At 56.6% G+C, this 23,150-nt stretch overlaps 1 protein-coding gene across 9 annotated transcripts; it reads left to right on the top strand.

Moving 5' to 3' along the window:
* Window positions 1-7: 7 nt before the first annotated feature.
* PNPLA6 (patatin like domain 6, lysophospholipase) lies at window positions 8-22,648 on the top strand. Of its 9 annotated transcripts, none has more exons than XM_074350924.1 (34): window positions 8-198; window positions 1,427-1,495; window positions 1,831-1,918; window positions 2,052-2,134; window positions 2,317-2,414; window positions 4,283-4,423; window positions 4,511-4,670; window positions 4,993-5,073; window positions 5,263-5,391; window positions 5,756-5,836; window positions 5,930-6,092; window positions 6,448-6,531; window positions 6,839-6,948; window positions 7,067-7,234; window positions 7,317-7,394; window positions 12,252-12,457; window positions 12,673-12,804; window positions 12,884-13,007; window positions 13,460-13,573; window positions 13,846-13,921; window positions 15,620-15,763; window positions 15,993-16,056; window positions 16,360-16,528; window positions 16,697-16,879; window positions 17,005-17,123; window positions 17,323-17,479; window positions 17,763-17,879; window positions 17,963-18,032; window positions 18,475-18,591; window positions 20,399-20,700; window positions 21,546-21,662; window positions 21,908-22,004; window positions 22,116-22,225; window positions 22,354-22,648. In XM_074350924.1, the coding sequence occupies exons 2-34, from the start codon at window positions 1,469-1,471 to the stop codon at window positions 22,426-22,428; spliced, it is 3,984 nt and encodes a 1,327-aa protein (XP_074207025.1). In that variant the 5' UTR covers window positions 8-198; window positions 1,427-1,468; the 3' UTR covers window positions 22,429-22,648. The 9 variants fall into 9 exon arrangements, with proteins under 9 accessions (XP_074207025.1, XP_074207023.1, XP_074207024.1 ...); XM_074350922.1 differs by having other exon boundaries at window positions 1,690-1,918; XM_074350923.1 differs by lacking the exon at window positions 8-198 and having other exon boundaries at window positions 1,075-1,495.
* Window positions 22,649-23,150: the final 502 nt, after the last annotated feature.

Genomic DNA, 23,150 nt, shown 5'->3' with positions numbered 1-23,150 from the left:
CCCTGCGCCAACTGGCTTTCGGTCCCTTTAAAGCGTCGCCACACTTAGCGTGGCGGACTCCGCGAGACCTTCCAGTCATGGCGGGGGGCGGGGCTGTGGCGCGCCCTGCCGTGAATAATTTAAAGGGGCCGCGCCTGCGGCAATGGGCTGAACGCTAGCGGAGTTGGCGCAGTGTGGACCCCGGCTGCGGGCCCCTGGGTGAGTCTGGGTTTCCTTCGCCCCCGCAGAGGCGGTCGTTCAAGGGTCATTAGCGAGCCCTTGGCTTTACCAAGATCTGTCCTCCGCCGATTCCCGGTAGCTCTCGACTTTGACGCTTCCATCTCCCCAGCTCCCGGCAGGTGTTTTCGCACCGGTATCCAGGTGTGCCCGAAGGTAGAAGGGGACTAGTCCCCCGCGGGTAACTAGGTAACGTCTCAAAGGCCCAGTAACTCCCCCAAATTTCCATTAATACTCTAATGGCGAGAGAAACAGCCTCAGCCTCCCAGAAAGTCTCAGTAATATTCCAGCATTCTTCAGTATCATGCTTGAAAGACTCTAGGGACATGCCCACCCAGCGCCTGGTTTTCCCAGTAATAGCCCTATATTCCTCAGAATCTCTTAACTTTACAGTGACACCCCCCCCCCCACCCCCGGGAATTACAGCGTCCCTGGTTGTCTCCCAGCAATGGCGCCAGCATGGTTCCCAGAGACCCAGTGATGCTCCGCACCATCCGAGACCCCATAACTTTACTATTACGTGACAGTAAATCTACAGCATCAACCAGTAACACCTTGAGGACCCACCCTACTCCGAGCGCCCCAGGGTCTTTCTGAGACCGTGGCATTGCCCTACGATCCCTTGTGCTGGAGCTCCCTGCAGCACTCTCGCGTGCCCCCGACCCTAGGTCTCTCCGGAGCCAGGCTTGGGCCGGGAGCCAGGCATCTCCTCGACCCCATGACTCGTGAGCCCAGTTTTCCTGGGGTGGGGCATCCAGTCATCGCAGGGGTTGCGGGGGTGTGGCCTAGGAGTCCGTGGTCCAGGACTGATGAATCCCGCAGAGGCTGGGGAGGCGGCCACGTGCTGGAGGGAGTCAAACCCTTCAGGGACTTGTTCGCTGTCTGGTGACAGTGGGTGTCCAGCCGCCTGCCCTTTGGTCCCAGGGTTGGGTAGGCAAGTGGAACATCTGGTCGGCCCGGTGCGTAGGTAGAGGAGCCTCGCGGGGAGCCCAGGACCCACCTCACTCCTTAGTCCGGGCCCCAGGTCAATCTACCCCACCCCTCTGGTCCAAAGAGCACCCCCAGCCGTCCCCCCACCCTGCAGAGAAGCTGCCCCCGCAGCCGGCACGAAGGGGGCAGGGCTTGTGCTAAGGGGCGGGGCTTGCAGCAGGGGAGGGGCGGGCCCAGGGAGATGACTCGCTACGGGTTCCTCCCGCTTCTTATTCTCCAGGACTCCGGACTACCAGAACTGTCGCTCAGCCTGAAGCAACTAATGGAGGCCCCGCTGCAAACAGGAATGGTAAGAGTTGGGGTTTGTGCGGAGCCGCGGGGACTACAACTCCCGACGTGCTCAGCGCGCATGAACACCGTCCCGCGCGAACCAGAATGCGTCTGTTCAGGCGGAACTACGTTTCCCGGCGTGCGCTGCGGGCCGCCGAGCCCTTAGAAAGAGTTGTGCCCCACCGGAGAGAGCAGCGCTGGCCCGTTTTGCAGATGCAGACATCGAGGCCCGAGCGGGCTGTGACTTCGGGGGCGGACTTGGCTCGGCGGGAAGGGGTCCAGGGCGTCCCGGCCCCCGAGGAAGGCTTGGCGGGACGAGGATGTGATGCGCAGCCAGTACCGTTCGTCCCGCAGGTGCTGGGCGTGATGATCGGGGCTGGAGTTGTGGTGCTGGTCACGGCCGTGCTCATCCTCCTGCTGGTGCGGAGGCTTCGAGTACCGAGTGAGGACCCGGAGGGCCTTCTGGGGAGGCTGAGGGGTGGGGATCTGCTGGAGACTGCGCGCAGCGTCCGGGTCTCTGGCCGTGCGGAGTGTGCGTAGAACTCAGAATACCCCTCTCTGCACTTACTCCCCAGAAACCCCAGCCCCGGATGGCCCGCGGTATCGGTTCCGGAAGAGAGACAAAGTGCTTTTCTATGGCCGGAAGATTATGCGGAAGGTAAGTCTGGGACCCCATGGGGCTCCCGCTGGCCACGCAGAGGCCCTGCCCTTTCCTTAGTTACACTTCTTAGTAAGCGCGCCCTCCTCCTTGATCAAGGGCCTTTGGATATGCACCCTCTCTTCCCTAGGGTCTGAAATGGCAGTTGACGCATCTCCCCACCCCACCCTTAATCCTCCCAGGTGTCACAATCCACTTCTTCCCTGGTGGACGCCTCCGTCTCCACCACTTCGCGGCCACGCATGAAGAAGAAACTTAAGATGCTCAACATTGCCAAGAAGTAAGGATGTGCTGGGTGTACGTGGTGCTGGGGGCTATGTCTGGGGCTTTTTGAGTGATCAACCCACACCCCCACACTGAAGGGTGTATCTTCTTTGAACTCTACGGACTGTCTTAGGAGTCGTCCCACATTAGAGGGACTATTCCAGAGTTCTGCACCAGACAGGCTGCCTCTGTCCCCTGAGGGCTTTCTCAGAAAGTGATGTTCCCCTACCACTGGGTTATCTGTGAGTTATTTAATTCCTGATCACTATCTCGGATGTCTCTTTGGACACTTAGGAGTCAAATCTGGGGTCTCCCCATGTGAGAGGATTTATGCCAGGGTGTCTCACTGGGGCTATCTCAGGGTGTTTCTGTGACCTGCTCGAGGAGCTGTCCCTCGGGGTTATCTCAAGGATCTCTCTCCATCAGAAAGCATCTCTCTATGTCACCTCCCTTGGAGTTCTTCCCACACTAAGGAGGCTGTGTCTGGGGTTTCTGTTCCCCAGTAGTTATCTCAAGAATCTTTTTGCAGGGGAGGGTGTAGCTCAAGTGATAGAGTCCATGCTTAGCATGCACAAGGTCCTGGGTTCCATCCCCAGTACTTCCTCTAAAAATAAATAAACCCAATTACCTCCCCCCTTGCCAAAATTAAGTAATTAAATAATACAATAATTAAACACACACACACACAAAAGAATCTCCTTGCAGATCTTTTTAAGTTGAGAGCTGACTCTGGGGTCTCCTGACGTCATAGGGTCTGCTTGAAGATCTGTCTCAAGTTCTCCTCACACTGAGGGGCCACGTCACAGCTGTCCACCACCAGCAGGTGTGTGCAGTCACACCGTTCTGTATGACTTGAGTAGAAAGAGGAGCTGGATTTTCTATGATCCATTGAGGGTCTACATCTCGTATCTCTCCACCTTGTGGGGACCATCTCCATGTCTGTACACCTTCGAGGAGCTACCCTGGTGTCGTCATGGCCTTGAGAGGGCTATCTCAGCTCTCTCTGACCTGGGCAAGGGGCTAGCCCAAGGACCTCCCTGATCAGAAGGGGAGCCATCTCTGGATTCCTCTATAACATGGAGTTTAACTCAGGGGTCTGCTCATACTGGACAGTCTCCCTCAGGCATCCTGTGACCAGTGGATGGACTGTCTCAATATTAACTGTGACTTGGGGGAGGAGCTCCCCCAGGCCCATGATTAGCTGAGGGGCTGTACCTGGATTCTCCACATGTACCAAGGGCTATCTCAGGCGTCTCTGTAACCATCAGAGGGGCTGTCTCAGGGTTGTCTGAGACTTGGAAGGAAAGGCCATCTGAGCAATCTTTGCAAAGAGCATAGAGGCTGTGTCTGGGGTCTCCTGATTGAATGGAAGCTCCCCCGGAGGTCTGCCTACATGAGGGAGGCTCTATCAGGAGCCTAGTCTATGATTGCTAGACAGGCTATCTTTAGGGTCCCATGGCAAAACAGAGGTGCTTTTTCTGGGATCTGCCCCTATCTTGGAAGCTATGTCAGGGTTCTGCCTAACTAGAGGGTCCAACTAAGGAACCTGTGACTAGTAAAGGGTGATCTCAGGGTTTTACATCAAGGGTCAGAAAGTTTTTTCTTTATAGGACCGCATCTTGGGCTTTGCAGGCTGCATACAATGCTGCTGCAACTACTCAGCGCTGATGTTGTAGCCACAGATGACATGTAAATGAATGAATGTAGCGGAGTGCCAATAAAACTTTATTTACAAAAAGAGGTTGCGGGCCTGATTTGACTGGCTGTCCAGAGTTTGCTGCTGACCCCTGTTCTAGAGACCCCGGGGGAGGGCTCTGTGGGGGTCTCATGTCTGCCTGAGCTCTCTCCCTGCTCCCCACCCCCGCACCCCTCTCCTCCCACCAGGATCCTGCGCATCCAGAAAGAGGCGCCAACGCTGCAGCGGAAGGAGCCGCCACCCTCCGTGCTGGAGGCTGACCTGACGGAGGGTGACCTGGCCAACTCCCACCTGCCCTCCGAGGTGCTCTACATGCTGAAGAACGTCCGGTCAGTGTCAGGGCGCAGGCGGGGGCAGGGGTGCTGCAGAGCTGGGGCTGTCCTGACCTGCATCTCTCCCCTCTCCCTGTCCGGCAGGGTGCTGGGCCACTTCGAGAAGCCGCTCTTCCTGGAGCTCTGCCGGCACATGGTCTTCCAGCGTCTCGGCCAGGGTGACTACGTCTTCCGGCCCGGCCAGCCCGACGCCAGCATCTACGTGGTGCAGGACGGGCTGCTGGAGCTCTGTCTGCCGGGACCTGTGAGTGGGCCGCCCCTGGGGACCCTGCGGGTGACGGGTGCTGGGGATGGGCACTGCTTTTGGTCAGCAGGGTTGGTGGTCTTTTGAGATGAGCCGGCAGGAGTCAGGATGGATGCCCAAGGGCGTGTGGGGTGGTGTACACAGTCAGTAGTTGGGGTTAGCGATGGCTAGGAAGTGAATGCTGGTCAGAAGGTTCCCTGGGGTCGGGGGGTCAGCCATCACTGGGGTGAGTGAGAATGAGGACCAGGGGCGTGATCAGGGGGTGGAAAGTGAGTTGGCAGGGCAGAGGTAGCGCTGATCAGTGGCCGCCCCCGTGTCTCAGGATGGGAAGGAGTGTGTGGTGAAGGAAGTGGTTCCTGGGGACAGTGTCAACAGCCTTCTAAGCATCCTGGATGTCATCACCGTGAGTGACCACTATGGAGGGGAGTGGGGAGGCAGGAGAGGAGGACACACTCTGAGGGCCCCAATCTCTGACGCATCCGTGATGCTGCCAGTGGTCCCTCAATGCACTGGCATCAGGAAAGGTTGCGGGAGCCGTGAGGGGGCTCACAGCCCCTGACCTTCATTCTCGTCACAACCCCTGTGCCCCCAGGGCCACCAGCACCCCCAGCGTACTGTGTCCGCCCGAGCGGCCCGAGATTCCACGGTGCTGCGGCTGCCGGTGGAGGCCTTCTCAGCCGTCTTCACCAAGTACCCCGAGAGCTTGGTGCGAGTGGTGCAGGTCAGTGGCCGTCCACTTCCTTCCACCAACCCTTGCCCATCACAGCCTCCTGTGGGCTGGGACCCAGCCGTCCATGGGCCCTCAAGCTGTGTTTATCGGCCCTGAGCAGCCAGCCCTCCCTGGCTCCCCTGACTCCTCCCATCAGCTCCCTCCGCCCTGTCTCCCCTGGCTTCTGCCACCTGATTGTGGCTTTCTCCCCAGCTCCTCGGGCCCTGCCCAGCCCCTTACTACTCCCCAACTTGACCTTCACTCCATCTCCTTCTCCCTCTCTGTGGCCCCACCCCGTTAATGCTAGGTCCCAACTTTCTCCTGAGGCTCACACTCTTTCTCCCCTGCCCCTCCTCTGCCAACCACGCCCCCGCAGATCATCATGGTGAGGTTGCAGCGGGTCACTTTCCTGGCGCTTCACAACTACCTGGGTCTGACCAACGAGCTCTTCAGCCATGTGAGTTGCGGGGAGGGCACCCGGGCTGGCATGGAGTGTGGTGCCTGGTGCCTGCCTCCCGGGACACGCTGCCAGGATCCTCTCTGCCTCCAGGAGATCCAGCCTCTGCGCCTCTTCCCCAGCCCGGGCCTCCCATCCCGCACCAGCCCAGTGCGTGGCTCCAAGCGGGTGGCCAGCACCTCAGCTACTGAGGAGCCAAGGGAGACCCCTGGCCGGCCACCTGACCCCACTGGTGCTCCACTGCCCGGACCTGCAGGTACCCAGGATGACCCCTCCCTGGCCCCCAGGAACCCTAGGCTGGCCCAGCCCACTGTCCCAGGAAGCCCAGCCTCTGCCCCCAGTCCCTTTCTTAGCTCCTCTGAGACTCGCACCTGACCTGCCCAGCCTCCCAGGGACCCCTTAGCTAGGTACCCAGGTCTGACTCCTGTCTGGTCCCCCAGGACCCCTGGCCTCAGTTCCATGGGTCCGTTGGAATCGCTTCTCCTAGTCCCCCACTCCCCAGGGATTCAGCTAACCCCTCCCCAGGCCCCCCTCAGCTCAGCAGCCCCTAATCCTAGCTCTAGACCTGAGGGCTCTGAGGGGAAGGAGCCTGAACACATGTCTCTCCCCAGGGGACCCAGTGAAGCCCACATCCCTGGAAGCCCCCTCAGCCCCCTTGCTAAGTCGCTGCATCTCCATGCCAGTGGACATCTCAGGTTTGGGGCACTGGGTCGAGAAGCGGGAGGCCATCGAGCTTCTGGGTTGAATGCGAAGGCTGCCAGCCTTCATTTTTCTTATCTGCAAAATGGGAACATTGGCAGCCCTTGTTCATGACTCTTTCTGCGGGTCCCCTTTGAGATGGTGCCCTCCCAACCATGGTGAGGAGGGTTCCGAGGGGGGCTGCAGTGACTGAGCAGTCACGTCTGTACAGACATGGTCTGTGGTACGCAGGTAGTGGCTGCTGAGACTCCGGCCACGGTCACTCTCATCTTTATTGCATTTATTGCCTCCTGCCCACCGCAGGCTTGCAGGGTGGCCCCCGCTCAGACTTCGACATGGCATATGAACGTGGCCGGATCTCCGTGTCCCTGCAGGAAGAGGCCTCAGGGGCACCCCAGGCAACCCCTGCTCGGGTGAGGCCTTGCCCACTCCCCCACCCCACCCCCACCCCCTCCTAGGACCCTGGCTTGGCCAAAGGTGGAGGTCCCCGAGGAGGAAGTGGGTGGTGGTCACAGGCTGTGTCCCACACAGACACCTACTCAGGAGCTCCGGGAGCAGCCGGCAGGCGCCTGTGAGTACAGCTACTGTGAGGATGAGTCGGCCACTGGCGGGTGCCCCTTCGGGCCCTACCAGGGCCGCCAAACAAGCAGCATCTTTGAGGCAGCAAAGCGGGAGCTGGCCAAGCTGATGCGGATTGAGGTAGGCAGCCAAGCAGGTCTGGGGGACCAGATTGGGGTGGGGAGGCCTGGCTGGGCCGGTCTCAACCCCCTTTCTTCCCCAGGACCCCTCCCTCCTGAATAGCCGAGTCTTGCTGCATCATGCCAAAGCCGGCACCATCATTGCCCGCCAAGGGGACCAGGTGAGGCTGACCCCTGACCTCTGTTATTTTGGGCAGGGAGTGTAATTAAGTTTATTTATTTATTTATTAATGCGGATTGAGCCCAGGACCTCATGCACACTAAGCAAGAGCTCTACCACTGAGCTACACCCTCCCCTGCCTCTCCCTCTAATTGTGCACCTCTGACCCAAGACCTGTCTGTCTGACCTCTGACCCTTGCCTTTTCACCCTACATGTAGACCTCTCGGTCTATGATTTCCAACCCCTTACCTTCGGATTCTGTGCCTCTGACTCCAGCCCTCCCACCCCATGTCCTCCGGGTCTATTGACCTTTCACCTCCAACTCCTGAACGCGTTACACTGGGACCTCCTCCCACCCCGTTTAACCCCTCTCACCTGCCCTGGCCTTTCCCGCAACCTCTGTTTTCTGCCCCTTCAACTCTGACAGACTCTGATGCTGTCTGTTTCTTGTTCTGGGTCCCTGCTGGGGTGGGTGCTCAGAAAATGGGTACAGATGAGAATCTGGACCTGGAGGCCATGAACCAGCCCCGCAAGCTGGATTTCAGTGCCTCCTGGCAGGACGCAGGAGGTGTAGGAGACTGAATCCCATGATCCCTCCATCCTCCATCCAGGGAAACTGAGGCCAGTCATGATGTCACAGTCCAGGAGCACAGAGGAGGAGGGCTAGGGAGGGAGCCAAGAGTTGAAATCCAGACTCTACCCCGACTCCCCATGTGACCTTGGGTGAATCATCTCGAAACTTCTCATCTTCCTCTCCTGGGGAATGGAGCTCATAGCAGTAACTACTCGCTAGAATTTGTGAGGATTAAAGAGGAAATAGTTCTGAGCTGCTAAGGTTTGCAAGGGTGACCAGCCAGCATAGGGCTGGGGCAGCGGCTCACAGCAGGGTGGGGTGGGTTTGGGGGACTCGGGGGTGACATGACTCAGGCATTGAGGCCGAAGCAGCTCCCCAGGCTTGGGGGAGGGAGGCCTGGGCTTGGAGGAGTGGGTAGGGATGTCCCCCTCTGTTAGCTGGCTGGGTCATTGCTTTATCACTTGATCGGTTGATTCAGTTGTCACCTCAAGCTACTTGTTGCAGTGGGGGCTCCTTTCTGCAGAGGAATTTTTGAGCTTTTTTTTGGGGGGGGTTATTAGGTTTATTTATTTATGTATTTATTTAATGGGGGTACTGAAGATTGAACCCAGGACCTGGTGCATGCTAAGCACGCACTCTCATCACTGAGCTCTACCTCCCCCACTGCAGAGGAAGTTTTGTGCCAGCCGTTTGAGGTTCTCGGAGGACTGGCTGAGGAAGTGTTGTCATGCCAGGGCTCTTAAAGGGGGCCCTGGGCCCTGCTTATCTGGGCGATTCTGCTGGGCTTAGCACATCCCAGCCCCAGCCCCAGCCCCAGCCCACTGCCAGACCAGGCTGCTCTGTGGCCGCTCTAGGCTCCTGGGGCCTTCAGGACTTTGTTAAGAACGTTCCTCTGCTGTGCCCCCTCTGAAACTTGACCCCAAGAGTTTCCAACCCTGGGCAGTTCTGCCCCCCAGGGGATGTTTGGCAAGGTCAAGACATTTTTGATTGACTTGGGAGGGTGGTACCAGCATCTCATGGGGCCAGGGATGCAAGAATGTAGAGGCCAGCCCCCCACAACAGAATTGTCCAGTCCTAAATGTCAACAGTGCCAAGGTTGAGGAACCCTACTCTACACAAACGTTTCCCAAAGTGTATTTCATGGAACGCCTACATCACAAGGGATTTGGGTCAAATAGGTTTGGGAAACGCTGGCTCTCTTAATCCCTTCTCAGAAGCTCGCAGTGAACATCATTAGCACATTCAAGGTTCTGAGAAGTCCTGCAGCAAAGAAACACTCTTCTCAATGTGAGGACAGCCTGATGTTAGTCACTCCTGTTCATGTCCCAGATGCAGTCTGGAAATTCTGTCTTAGGAGGTTCTAGCATGTTTATTTGTCTCTTGGGGCTGTACCCTCCCAGGGGGTCCTTGCAGTGTTCTGGCGCTCACTGGGGCCATGTAGGATATCAGACAGGTTTGTGTGATGGATGAGGAAGGAATCTGTCTGTCTCTGGGAGTTTCAGTTCTTTATTTAAAAGTGTGGAACAGAGAGGTGTCCAGTGGGGCAGGCTAACCAGACGGGACAGGGGCACCCGCGAACTGAGCATCTGCTATGTCCCAGGCTCTGCTGGACAGATGTCCCGGACCCTGTGCTGCCTGTGGCACAGGCAGTAAACACCAGTGGGGTCCCTGCCTTAGGGAAGCTCACAGTTCTGACAGACATTACACTCAAAGGTTTACATAGATTGTTGTAAAATCACACTTGCTTCGTGCTACAAGGAGATGTTCTCAGCTCTACAAGACTGTTCTAGGCAGGGCAGTGTCTCTGAGGAAGTGGCCTCCAGCGAAGGAGGAAGAATGAGGAGTAATTAATTAGGTGCAAGGGGAAGGAAAGAGCATTCTAGGCAGAGGGTGCAGGTTGTGCAAATATCCTGTGGTAGAGATAGTCCATTTCTAGGAAACGAGGAAATCAACAGGGATGGAAGGGAACTGGGAGCAAAGGAGATTTTTTTTTTTTTTTTTGGTGATAGTTCTATTGAGACACAATTCACGTATTTTATACAATTTACCCATTTAAGGAGTACAACTCAGTGGGTTTTTTTCTTGGGTGTTGTTTTTTTTTTTTTTTTTTTTTGAGTAAAGGTAGATTTATTTAGAGAGATACATACTCCATAGGGAAAGTGCTGGCTGTTTCAGAAGGCAAGAGAAAGGCCACGGGGTTGGGTGTTTAAAGTAAAAGTAATTACACACTCCACAGATAGAGGGCAGTCCATCTCACTCAGAAGGGAGATCGGCCAACTCAGTGGCTTTTAGTATGTTCAGAGGTGCGCAGCGACCACTGTCAATTTTAGAACAGCATCTTGAAAAGCAACCCTATACCCTTAAGCCATCAATCTCCTACCTCCTGACCAGCCCCAGCCCTAAGCAACTACTGCTCTTACACATTTCTATAGATTTGCCCATTCGGGACATTTCATATAAATAGAATCCTACAACATGGGGCCTTTTGTGGCTGGGCGTCTTTCACTTAGTATGATGTTTCCAGGGTTCCTCCACGTCGTCAGTGCCTCATTCTGTTACAGCTGAGTACTATTCCATTGTGTGGACGGACCGCATTTTGTTTCTCCGTTCATCAGTTGAATGGACATTGAGTTATGTCCACCTTTTGGCTATTCTGTGTAATGCAGCCATGAACGTTTACGTACAAAGATCTGTGTGGACACGTTTTCATTTCCATTGGGTAGATACCTAGGAGTTGTATTGCTGGGTCATATGGCAACTCTATTTTTATTCATTTATTTATTTTTTATTGAAGTGTAGTTGATTTACAATGTGTTAATTTCTTGTGTACAGCAAAATGAATGAGTTACATGTGTGTGTGTATATATATATATATATATATATACTTTTTCATTATAGGTTATTACAAGACTTTTAATATAGTGCCATGTGCTTATAGTAGGACCTTGTTGTTTATCTATATTGTATATAGTAGTTTGTATCTGCTAATCCCAATCTCCTAATTTCCCCGTCCCCCTTTCCCCTTTGGTAACCGTAAGTTTGTTTCCTATGTCTGTGAGTCTGTTTTTTGTTCTGTAAATAAGTTCATTTGTGTCATTTTTTAGATTCCACATACAAGTGATGTCATACAATATTTGTCTTTCTCTGCCTGCCTTACTTCACTTAGCGTGATCATCTCTAGATCCATCCATGTTGCTACAAATGGCATGATTTCATTCTTTTTTATGTCACAGTAATATTCCATTGTGTATATACCACATCTTTATCCAGTCATCTGCCAACGGACATTTAGGTTCCTTCCGTGTCTTGGCTATTACAACTCTATTTTTAATTCCTTGAGGACTGTTTTAAATTTTTGCCAGACTGTTTCCCAGTGACTGCACCATTTTACACTCCCACCGGCAGTGTATAAAGATTCCAATTTCTTATATCCTCTCTGACACTTTTTGATTCTAGCCATCCTAGTGGGTGTGAAGTGGCTTCTCATTGTGGTTTTGGTTTGCATTTCCCCAGTGAGTATTGATGTTGAGTATCCTTTCACATGCTCCCTGGCCATTCATAGACATTCTTTGGAGACATGTCTATTCAGAGCCTTTATCCATTTTTTACTTGAGTTATTTGTCTTTTTATTACTGAGTTGTAAGAATTCTTTACATATTCTGGATACCAGACCCTCAGCAGATATATGATTTGCAAATATTTTCTCCTAGACTCTGTGGGCTGTCCTTTCACTTTCTTGATAGAGTCCTTTGAAGCTCAAATTTTTTACTTTTGATGTAGTCTATAGTTTATCTATTTTTCAGCTTGTTGCTTGTGTTTTTAGGGTCATATCCAAGAACCCATTGCCAAATTCAGGGTGACCAAGATTGACCCCTGTATTTTCTTCTGAGAGTTTTATAGTTTAAGCTCTCACATTCACGTCTTTGATCCTTTTTGATATGGCGTAAGGTGCGGATCCACCTTTATTCTTTTCTATGTGGCTATGCAGTTGCCCGGCACAAGCAAAGAGGATTTAAGCTCAGCTATGCTCCTGTGAGCCAGTCTTCGCAGCCTCTTGCTGGCTGTGTGGAATCCATGGGCCTTAATCTGGGCTGAGTTGGGTGATTGATTAGCAATGCCTGCTCTGGGTGCCCAATGGGAATCACATACTGCTCAGCTCAGTGCTAGGGAAAAGCTTCACTTCCTCCAGCTTTTCCTTCCTTAACCTTTCCTATGAAGTGTATTGACCTGAACTGTGGGCGGGGTGTTGCCCCTGAGCCTACCTCCTGGCCCTTGCCCCGCAGGATGTGAGCCTGCACTTCGTGCTCTGGGGCTGCCTGCACGTCTACCAGCGCATGATAGACAAGGCCGAGGACGTCTGCCTGTTCGTGGCGCAGCCTGGAGAGCTGGTGGGCCAGCTGGCGGTACTCACCGGCGAGCCCCTCATCTTCACGCTGCGAGCCCAGCGCGACTGCACCTTTCTGCGGATCTCCAAGTCCGACTTCTATGAGTACGACTGGGCCCGATGTTGGGGTGGGAGTGATGCTCAGAGGGCCCTGACCAACTCCATCCTGCCTTGAGTGAGGCCATCCCTCTGAATACCCAACATCTAGGGCAGCTTTGAGCCCTTCCTGGCCCACCTTCAGGCCATCACCGCCCTCTCCACTCCCTAAGGGCTGTTCCAGGGCGCTCCTGGCCCATGTACACCCACCTCTTCGCCTACAGGATCATGCGTGCCCAGCCCAGTGTGGTGCTGAGCGCCGCGCACACCGTAGCCGCGAGGATGTCGCCCTTTGTGCGCCAGATGGACTTTGCCATTGACTGGACGGCAGTGGAGGCGGGACGCGCACTATACAGGTGCAGCCCCCGCCTCCACCTCGCCCCTCGGGCCTCGTCTACCACGGCCCCTACTGTCTGACCCGCGCCCCCACCCCAGGCAGGGCGACCGCTCCGACTGCACTTACATCGTGCTCAATGGGCGGCTGCGCAGTGTTATCCAGCGTGGCAGCGGCAAGAAGGAGCTGGTGGGCGAGTATGGCCGCGGGGATCTCATAGGAGTGGTGAGCGCGGCCCCATTCACTAAGCTCTGACTTCTCCCAGTCCGGTTTCCCCCACCCTCAACTTACACGCCACCCCGAGTAATCTGATGGGGTAGTGAGCGCGCCCTCCCCTACCTCTGACCTTTCACCATCCACTTTCTCCAGCTCCTTTCCATGGGGCTGGGGTGGGAGTAGGGGTGGTGGGGACAACCTCATCAGGATGGTGAGTCTGATCTGACTCCGTTCCCAGACCTCTCTCCATCAGAAGAGGGACCTTGCTCGGTGCGGATCATTGCCCTCTCCCTTTCCCTAGAGCCCTGAGATGGGTAGTGAGGCTTAGTTCTCTCCACCCCCATCTCTGGGGACTCTCTGAGTAGGACAGTACCGCCTCCTCTCTGCACCCACGGTCGTCCTCCCCCTTACCTATCAGCCTCCTGGCCCAAGCAGCCCTGATCATGCACGCAATCCCCTAGGTGGAGGCACTGACAAGGCAGCCACGCGCCACGACGGTGCACGCGGTGCGTGACACGGAGCTGGCCAAACTCCCCGAGGGCACCCTAGGCCACATCAAACGTCGGTACCCGCAGGTGCAGTTCACTGGGTTGTGGGCTGTTTTCCTAATTGGGGCGGGATAGATGGCAGTGGGGGCGGGGCCCCAGAGGAGGCAAGGCCTAAAGTGTAGAAAGGCGGTTCGGATGCGGGTGGAGACTTAGGGAGGTTGTGAAGCCTCTGAGTGAGAGCGAGGCTCGGGATGTGGCCCAGATAACGGGGACCCAGGCGACATGGTGGAGGAGGGAAAGGTGGCACTCGCCCAGTTGCTCCTCCAGTGTCACTGGACCACCGGCCTCCAACGCCGCAGGTCGTGACCCGCCTCATCCATCTGCTGAGCCAGAAAATTCTGGGGAATTTGCAGCAGCTGCAAGGACCCTTCCCAGGTGAGAGCCTGCTGGCGCCCGGGAATGCTGGGGGTTGTAGTCCAACAGCCTAGCTGGTGCTGAGAGAGGGAGCCATGAGCCTAGGGCATCCTGGGAAATGGAGTCCAGCGTGTATACTACGCCCTGGGCGGGGCTTGAAGCAGGAAGTAGGTGGGTGTCTGAGTTCCGGTGCATGCGCGCGGGTGGAGTTCGGGTTGGCTCCAAGTCCTAGCTCCAGGGCGTGCTTATTCTTGGAATCCAAAATATAAGTCGTGCTGAGAGGCCGAGTCTTTAGGGAAGAGCTTGGCTCTGGGTGTCAGGCCTTGCCGGGAGATGGAGTCCTAAAGTGCTTGGGGAAATATAGTCTATGGGATGATGTTTGGGGGCCCAGGGCATGTTGGGAAGTGGCTTCGTAGGTTACTGGCGTGTGGGAGTTGTGGTTCCCAGTTCCGGCGAGTAGGGCAGGTGTGGGTCCCTTCCCAGGGCATGCTAGTTTCCATCAGCTAGGATACACTGGGAAACAGATTCGAAGTGTACAGAAATATACGGACCTGAGGGTCCACATTATGGCGACCTGACCCTGGACCAGCCCAGCAACCTCTACTCCTTTTTTCCCATCGGCCCCGCCACCGGGATCCCCAGCGTAGGGGCAGGGGTGAGCCATGGCCAAGAACTGCCCCCACACCCAGGGTCTTCCCGGACAGATTTTCCCTCCAGTCCTGCGCCAGGCGCACAAATACCCATTCAACCCCACCTGGCTGCCAGGGCCAACCTTGGTGTGGTTCTGTGGCAGCTGTAGGGGCAGGGACTTTAAGATCTCAGACTCTTTAGAACTTTTCTGTAGATGCTCTACAGAAAAGGAAGTTTCCTGTGAGCACCTAGTCAGTCCATGCCTAGCGCTGTGCAGGACACAGGGATGGGAGAGTTTAGAGACAAACAAGGGCCCTAGGGAAGATTACAGCAAGCAAGACCTAGTTTTTAAAATACGAAGAAAGAATACAATGTCTGATTAGTACTGTGAAGAAAACAAAAGAGGATCTTGATGGTATGTGACTTGCAGGCGGAGGGAGGCTTTTCTGAGGACAATGAGCTGAGACTTGATAAATGAGATGGGGCCAGACACTGAAGAGAACTCTGATGGCTCAGCCTACGGGGTTTGGTGGTATTGAAATGCTTCAAGGAGGAAAGTGAGTGAGGGGGAGGATGGGCGCAAGGGCTGGAGGCCAAAGGCATTTGAGCGTATTCATACTGTTATGGGAAGAGTTGGAGGGGAGGAAGCAGTGAGAGTCCAGTCAAGAGATGGGAGTGGGTGGCTTGGTTTGAGGTGTCAGTGGAGGAGCTGGGAAGCAGTAGATGGGTCAAAAACGTATTTATTTCTGTCTAGTTTTGCATTCAGATCCCTTCCATGGACAGAGGTACCAAGGTCAGAATGGGGTAAGGGCCCAGATGGGTCCGCAGAGGCAGAGTGGAAGACAGGAATGGTTGTAGAATTGTGTAAGGGAGCTCATTGAGGAGATTGGGCCAGAACCAAAGGTCAGATGGCCTGGTCTTATCAAGGATAGTGGTTGAGGCTGTGGGCCCAGGATTGAGGCCAGGACCTTCACTATGGCATCACTAAGCCTCAGCTGAGGGACCAGGGGCAGGGATTTCTGTGAAGATGGAGAGTCGACCTTTCCAGACACAGGACTGCCCAGCAAATACCATCCTTTGGGGTCTCAGCAGGCTCGGGACTGGGTGTCCCCCCTCACTCGGAACTCACCAACCCAGCCAGCAATCTGGCAACGGTGGCAGTGCTGCCCGTGTGTGCCGAGGTGCCCATGGTGGCCTTCATGCTGGAGCTGCAGCATGCTCTGCAAGCCATTGGTCAGTCTGGGACTGGGCGTGGGCAAAGACAGGACTTTGTGGTCTGTGTGTGGGAAGGTGCATGTTGGGGGAGAGTGTTGGCCAATGAATGGAGATGCCTGGGTGGCTTGGGTCGGGGTGAGGGGCTGGAACAGGGTCATGGGAGCAGAGTGGGTGGTATTCTTTTCTGGGAGAGGTCTCCAGCTCTGTTGACCTGGGTTCCTAAACCCCCTTCCTCCCCCATCCCCAGGCCCCACACTCCTCCTCAACAGTGACATCATCCGGGCACGCCTGGGAGCCTCTGCACTGGACAGGTGTGTGCTAGCGGTGCAAGAGGGTGCAGGGTGGCAGTGGGGGGGTGCGCTCATGAGGGATGAGCTTGAAGGCTAGAAGTCTTTCACCTTATTCCAGTCCACATTGTGAAACAAGGAACGTGTGCCTTAGCCATCTGGTCATTGGGGAGGCGGGGAGACCATGGGGTGAATCCAGGGTACAGACATATTAGGAGGGCTTGGATGTCTAAGTCCCCCTCCCCACAGCAATGGAGCTGCATGGTCTCTGGGGACATGGGACCCTTGATCAGCCCCTGGATGATACTCCCCACACCCCACCCCTAGCATCCAAGAATTCCGGCTGTCAGGGTGGCTGGCGCAGCAGGAGGACACGCACCGCATAGTGCTCTACCAGACCGACGCATCGCTGACACCCTGGACCGTGCGCTGCCTGCGCCAGGCCGACTGCATCCTCATCGTCGGCCTGGGCGACCAGGAGCCCACGCTGGGCCAGGTCTGGAGACCATGCACAGTGACCCCATCCCCAGGACGCCACTCCCTGCCTTCCCAGTGCCTGCTCCGGGCCACATGCACCCTCAGCCGGTGGGGCTAGGTGACCAGGTGTGGGGAGCAGGGAGGAAGCCACCAGCGTTGGTGACTTGCGTCCTCCGCTCCCTGGCAGCTGGAGCAGATGCTAGAGAACACGGCGGTACGTGCCCTCAAGCAGCTGGTCCTGCTGCACCGTGAGGAGGGCCTGGGCCCCACACGCACCGTGGAGTGGCTCAACATGCGCAGCTGGTGCTCGGGACACCTGCATCTGCGCTGTCCGCGCCGCCTCTTCTCTCGCCGCAGCCCGGCCAAGCTGGTGAGGGGCCCTCTACCCAAGGGGCGTGGCTGAGGGACCAGCGGGGTTGGGGCAGGGACAGGTCCTGATGCCGCCTGCTAAGCCCTCATCCTCATGGGCCGCGTCTCTGTCTCCTCTCAAACCAGCACGAGCTTTATGAGAAGGTTTTCTCCAGGCGCGCAGACAAACACAGCGACTTCTCCCGCCTGGCGCGGGTGCTCACAGGCAACACCATCGCCCTGGTGCTGGGCGGGGGCGGGGCCAGGTGAGGGGTGGAGTCAGCACTGGCTAGGGCGGGGCCAGGATACCTGAGGGGTGGAGCTTCCTCCCCGGGCATAGAGGTGGGGCGGGCATAGAGGTGGGGCTGGCACCAGGTCCATGCTTGAGGGGGAGATGGGAGAAGATCCCTGGAGGTGGGGCTTAGGATATCCCCAGTGAGTCATTGGGGCTCCTCCCCCTCGCAGGGGCTGCTCACACATCGGGGTGCTGAAGGCATTAGAGGAGGCGGGGGTCCCTGTTGACCTGGTGGGCGGCACGTCTATCGGCTCCTTCATAGGAGCCCTGTATGCCGAGGAGCGAAGCGCCAGCCGCACGAAGCAGCGGGCCCGGGAGTGGGCCAAGGTGTGTGTTGCAAGGAGGGGATCCCCCACCCCAGGAACACCCTGAAACTTGATCCCAGAGGGGCTGCTGGGCTTCTCCTGACCCTTCCTGACTTAAGCTGTGAACCCCACCTGGATTCAAATAGACAGAGATACCTCCAGGACCTTGGATGACCCTCTGTGACTTCCTGGCTAGTGATCCTGGTCCCTAGCTCCCATCTGGAACAATCAGGACCCTTAGGGACACCTAGGTCAGTGACCCCAAGGGACTCCTGTTTGACCCCAGCTGGCCCCCTTGCCCCTAGAGCATGACTTCAGTGCTGGAGCCCGTGCTGGACCTCACCTACCCTGTCACCTCCATGTTCACGGGGTCGGCCTTCAACCGCAGCGTCCACCGTGTCTTCCAGGACAAGCAGATTGAGGTGCACCCATCCCCCCCATGCCCCCCCACCCCTCCCCCACAGGAGTCCCCACTCCTCCTGGACCTTGGTCCCTGTCCCTGCAGGACCTGTGGCTGCCATACTTCAACGTGACCACGGACATCACTGCCTCGGCCATGCGTGTCCACAAAGATGGTGGGTGCCCCCCAGCCGAACCCACCACAACCACAGTGGCCGTGTGGGAAGTGGGTACGGGGGTGGGGGCAGCCGAGCACCTGGGACACTGTTAACATGAGTGACCCTCCGTCCTGGCCTGATTGATTGGCGAGCACTAACCACCACCCACTAATGCCCCAGAGGCCCCAGGTATGTCTGTCCTCGGGGGGGGCCAGGAGACTCGTCGGGTGCCTCACCCCCTCACACCGTCCCCGCAGGCTGCGTGTGGCGCTACGTCCGGGCCAGCGCCTCCTACTGCCCCTACCTGCCCCCACTCTGCGACCCCAGGGACGGGCACCTGCTGGTGGACGGGTGCTACGTCAACAACGTGCCAGGTCAGCGAGCCCACCGGGCTGGCAGGGCCTCCGAGTGTGTCTGAGTGTGCCTGTGCGTGTCTGTGTCTGTGTGTCCCGCCGGGCAGGCTCCCTGTGGCGATACGTGCGTGCCAGCATGACGCTCTCGGGCTACCTGCCGCCACTGTGCGACCCCAAGGACGGGCACCTCCTCATGGACGGCGGCTACATCAACAACCTGCCAGGCAAGTAGCCGCCCACTCGCCCCGAGCCCGGACACCCGGGCGGACACGTAGTGGGCACGTGGGTGTGGACACCCAAGGACAGGAAGGTGTGCAGGTGAGGGACGCACCCACGTGCAGCCATAGATACACACACACGGCGAGGAGCACACAGCTAGCGGGGGTCACTTCTGGGCATGTTCGCCAGCTACCTGTGCTCACACACACATTCTCACCGATGCTCATCTGGCAGGTGTGATCAGATGCACGTGCACAGACAAACACAGGAGTTGATGACATACGGCATGTGTCCTCACACGCCAGGCTCTCTGCCCACCCCACACACACCCTCAGACTTGTATGTGTGGGCACATGCAGACAGGTGGGGCTCCTCCATGACTTTTAAGCTTTCTTTCCCATCCGTGGACTTGAAGCGTGTAGATGAGAGGCCGGGAGTATTGCAAATTAAAATGCCACACACCCAGAAGTGTACAAACACAAGTACACTGCACAAACAAGCATACGCTGGCTACACAGATGCTCACAGTCTCGCAGACCAGGGACCAGCAAGCTACACCCCACATGAGAAGCCCAGCCCCCTGCCTGATGTTGTAAATAAACTCCTACACAGCCACACCCAGTCACTTCCCCTCTGTCTGTGGCTGCATCTGTGCGGCAGAGTTGAGAGGTTGCAACACAGACCACACTGCCTGCAAAGCCGAAGTTATTTTTCCTCTGGCCCTTTTTAGAAAGTTTGCCAGCTCCCACCACTGGTGTCTTGTGCAGATACCAACACTAACACAACCACATGCACATGAGCAGGTTTATACAGAAACTCACAGGCGGACAGGCACACGTGGATGCACAGGAAACACACAGGCATTGATCTAGGTACACGTGGACTGAAAGGAATAGTTAGGCCTGGGTGTGTGCACAAAGGTGTAGCACACCTGGAGGTGGGTGTGTTCACAAACGTACAGACAGGAGGTGCACACACCTGACAGGCATGCGTACAGCACACACACACACACACGCACACACACACACACAGGCACACACACAGATCAGCTTGTGAGGGAGATGGGCAAAGTCTGACGGAAACTCAGGTGTCTTTGGGGGCTGGACTTGGCTGTAGGACCCTGTCCACATCCCTCCAGGCTCCCCTAGACCCACCCCAGGGACCCTCAGGAGGGCACACGGACACACAAACATGGACCCACGGCTACAGCACCCTCCTCACTGGGCCATCACCCCCCCTTCTGTCCTGCTCCTGTCACAGTCTCAAGGTCTCTCTCTCCACCTGGATTCTCTCTCCTTCCATATCTCTGGCCATAGATATCTCCTCCTCACCCACAAACCTCTGTTGCTCCCTCTGGTCCCCTGAGTGTCTCTCTGCGGCTCTGTCTCTTGTGTCTTTATTCCTACGTCTCCTTGTCAGTTTCCTCACACCTCATCTCCCTGCATCTCTGAGCCTCTGTCTGTTTCTGTGACTTTCATCCCTTCATCTCTGTCTCCTGGCATCCTTACTACTCTTTGTCTCTCTGCATCTCTCTCCTTCCATGCCTCTGTCCCCTATGTGTCTGACCTTGGTCTCTTTCCCCAGTGGCTTTGTCCCTCTCCCTTCTCCATTCCCCTGGTCCTGCTTCCCCAGACCTAAAAACAATGCAGGCATCTGACCCCACCCCCTCCACACCCTTTGTATGCTGGCATGTTGTTCGCGTGGGTTTTTTTTTTTGCATGACCACGTGCATGATGGTGCTTGTGGGACTGGGTTGAACTTCCCTGCCCGAGTCCTGGTGGGGAGCAGCCCGCTGACCCCCTGGCCCCACAGCGGACATCGCCCGCAGCATGGGTGCCAAGACGGTCATTGCCATTGACGTGGGGAGCCAGGACGAGACGGACCTCAGCACCTACGGGGACAGCCTGTCTGGCTGGTGGCTGCTGTGGAAGCGGCTGAACCCCTGGGCAGACAAGATCAAGGTTCCAGACATGGCTGAAATCCAGTCTCGCCTGGCCTATGTGTCCTGCGTGCGGCAGCTGGAGGTGGTGAAGTCCAGCTCCTACTGCGAGTACCTGCGCCCGCCCATTGACTGCTTCAAGACCATGGACTTCGGGAAGTTCGACCAGATCTATGTGAGCGGGTGGGAGCGACTCGCTGCCAGTGTGGTGGGCCGGCAAAGCTTTACTACTGAGAGCCCAGAGCAACACGAGGGAAAGGAGTCTAGGGCTTCATTTGGGTTCTGTAGGGAATAGAACGGTAATCAATTAGTGATGTTTGCAGTGAGTGTGGCAAGGGGGTGAGGCTGCGCATGTGCTGTGTATGAACTAAGTTTCTCATTATGTGCCAGCTGCACTGCCTGAAGCACCGTGTAGATTTCCAATGCCCTTTCCAATGTTGCTGGGATTGAGAACCATGATCAGTTAGTAATGTCTGCCATGAGTCTGGGATATACTTGGACAGAGCCGCATATAATGTGCCACTGACCCAGAAAAATGTGTCCATACCAGCTGAAAAAGATCAGTAGCTGCTGCCCAGAGCCCTGAGTAAAGACGTCCGGTGCTCTTTCTGGGCTCACTGGGAAGGCGTGCCGTGATGGCTTAGCGGTGTCTGTGATGGGTGTGGGAGACAGTGACACTGACTTGTGTACTGCTCATTTGCAGACCTTGAAATAAGCTTGTGCTGTCATTTGGTACTTGGCACACTGCATGGGGCTGAGGGGGAAAGAATGGGTAAAGATTGATCGGTAATGTCTAGCAGGGGCACAGGCTAGGAGACATGGAGGTGAGTGTGCTACAAGTGAATGACTCTGAAATAGGTTTAGCCTCAAATGCCAGCTCCCCCAAAGCGTCAGGCCTTTGAAGGGCTAGGGAAGGGGCAGACAGGTTGGAGATAAGCAGAGAGGACAGGGGAGAGGAGAATATCCCTGGGGGCTGGGAAGTGTGTGCAGACATGACCCCAGCCCTCTCGTTTCATGCAGGATGTGGGCTACCAGTATGGGAAGGCCGTGTTTGGGGGCTGGAGCCGGGGCGACATCATTGAAAAGATGCTCACAGACCGGCGATCTGCTGACCTTAATGAGAGCCGCCGTGCAGACGTAAGCCTGTGACCTCCTCCTCCTCCTGCGATGGGGCCACTCTGACCACAGATTCCCCCAGTCCACTCTGGGTCTCCCGCAAACCTCAGTTGACCACAGACCTCCCTGGGTTTCACTGAGCCCCTCAGACCAGAGCCCTCTCCTGCCAGAATCTCTGAGCCCACAGGACACTGCCAGCCCCCAACACTTCAGGCCCCTGCAGACCCCTGAGAGCTTCCCGCACCCCTCCCTACCCCACCCCACAGGTGCTCGCCTTCCCCAGCTCCGGCTTCACCGACTTGGCAGAGATCGTGTCCCGGATCGAACCCCCCACGAGCTATGTTTCAGATGGCTGTGCTGATGGTGAGGGGCCGAGGGCATCCCCAGGACAGAGGGGCTGGGCCTGGGGTCAGCGTCCGTGGATGGAGATGTCAGACCAGCCTGAGCCCCTTCCACCTCACCCCCCAATTCCAGGGGAGGAGTCAGATTGCCTAACGGAGTACGAGGAAGACGCGGGACCCGACTGCTCGCGGGACGAAGGGGGCTCTCCCGAGGGCGCGAGCCCCAGCACTGCCTCTGAGATGGTGAGAGCAGGTGGCCTGGAGCCCCCAGGAGGTGGGAAGACAAGGCTGATGCGTGCTGAGTGACGTGACATGTGCCGGTGTCCTGGGCTGTGTGACACCCATGTTGGGGGTCTCTCTTGTCCCCGCAGGAGGAGGAGAAGTCGATTCTCAGGCACCGGCGCTGTCTGCCGCAGGACCCTCCCAGCTCAGCTACGGATGCCTGAGGACCTCGAGAGTGGTCCTCTCCTGGGCTGGACTAAGGGTGGGCCCTGTGGGGATGATTCACTCCCTCTCTGCCTGCTGCTATGCCTATGACCCCTTGGGTCCTCCGTGACCTCCAGCCCCCAGGGCCCACACACTGGACTGCCCTGTCCCCCAGGGGATGGGCAGCGCTGCACTGATAACCTTTGACCAGTTACTCCAATAAACCTTTCCCTCTCGGAAGTGGCCTTATGTCATCTTTGGGTTCAGAGGGTACCTCACTCCACCTTCCGTGCTCAGGACAGCTGAGGCTAGGGCCTGAAACAGCCTTGAGCTTGTCGCGATGTCCCAGCCTTGGGCTGAGCTTCCCCCACTGTGAGTGGCCATCCTGGAATTCACCTGTAGCCCCACTCGTTGCAGGCTCCAGGCCACAGGGCCTCCAGATGCTGGGTGCACCCCCCCAGGGATCACAGAGGCCCATTCTGGCACCCCTCATTTTCTATACTAGGTTCCCTCAGCCTCTGCCCCTCGACTGTGCAGGTCCTACTGTGTGCAGGCGCTCCATATTTTCGGTAAGTTCCTACCACACATGCTCCTAGGCTTGGTTCCTGAAAGACACTCCATACACACACCCACATATGGGTGCCCTGGTCTCAGAACTTTACTCTGAGTCTCCTAGACATTCCCCTACTGTGTGCTCAGCTGAGGGCACAGAGTGAAGCAGTCCCCACTGTGTGCTGAGACC

Source organism: Camelus bactrianus, chromosome 22 (assembly GCF_048773025.1).
Source record: "Camelus bactrianus isolate YW-2024 breed Bactrian camel chromosome 22, ASM4877302v1, whole genome shotgun sequence".
Classification (NCBI taxonomy): Eukaryota; Metazoa; Chordata; class Mammalia; order Artiodactyla; family Camelidae; genus Camelus; species Camelus bactrianus.
The sequence above is the reverse complement of the archived record's forward strand: the minus strand, read 5'-3'. Positions and strand labels throughout refer to the sequence as shown.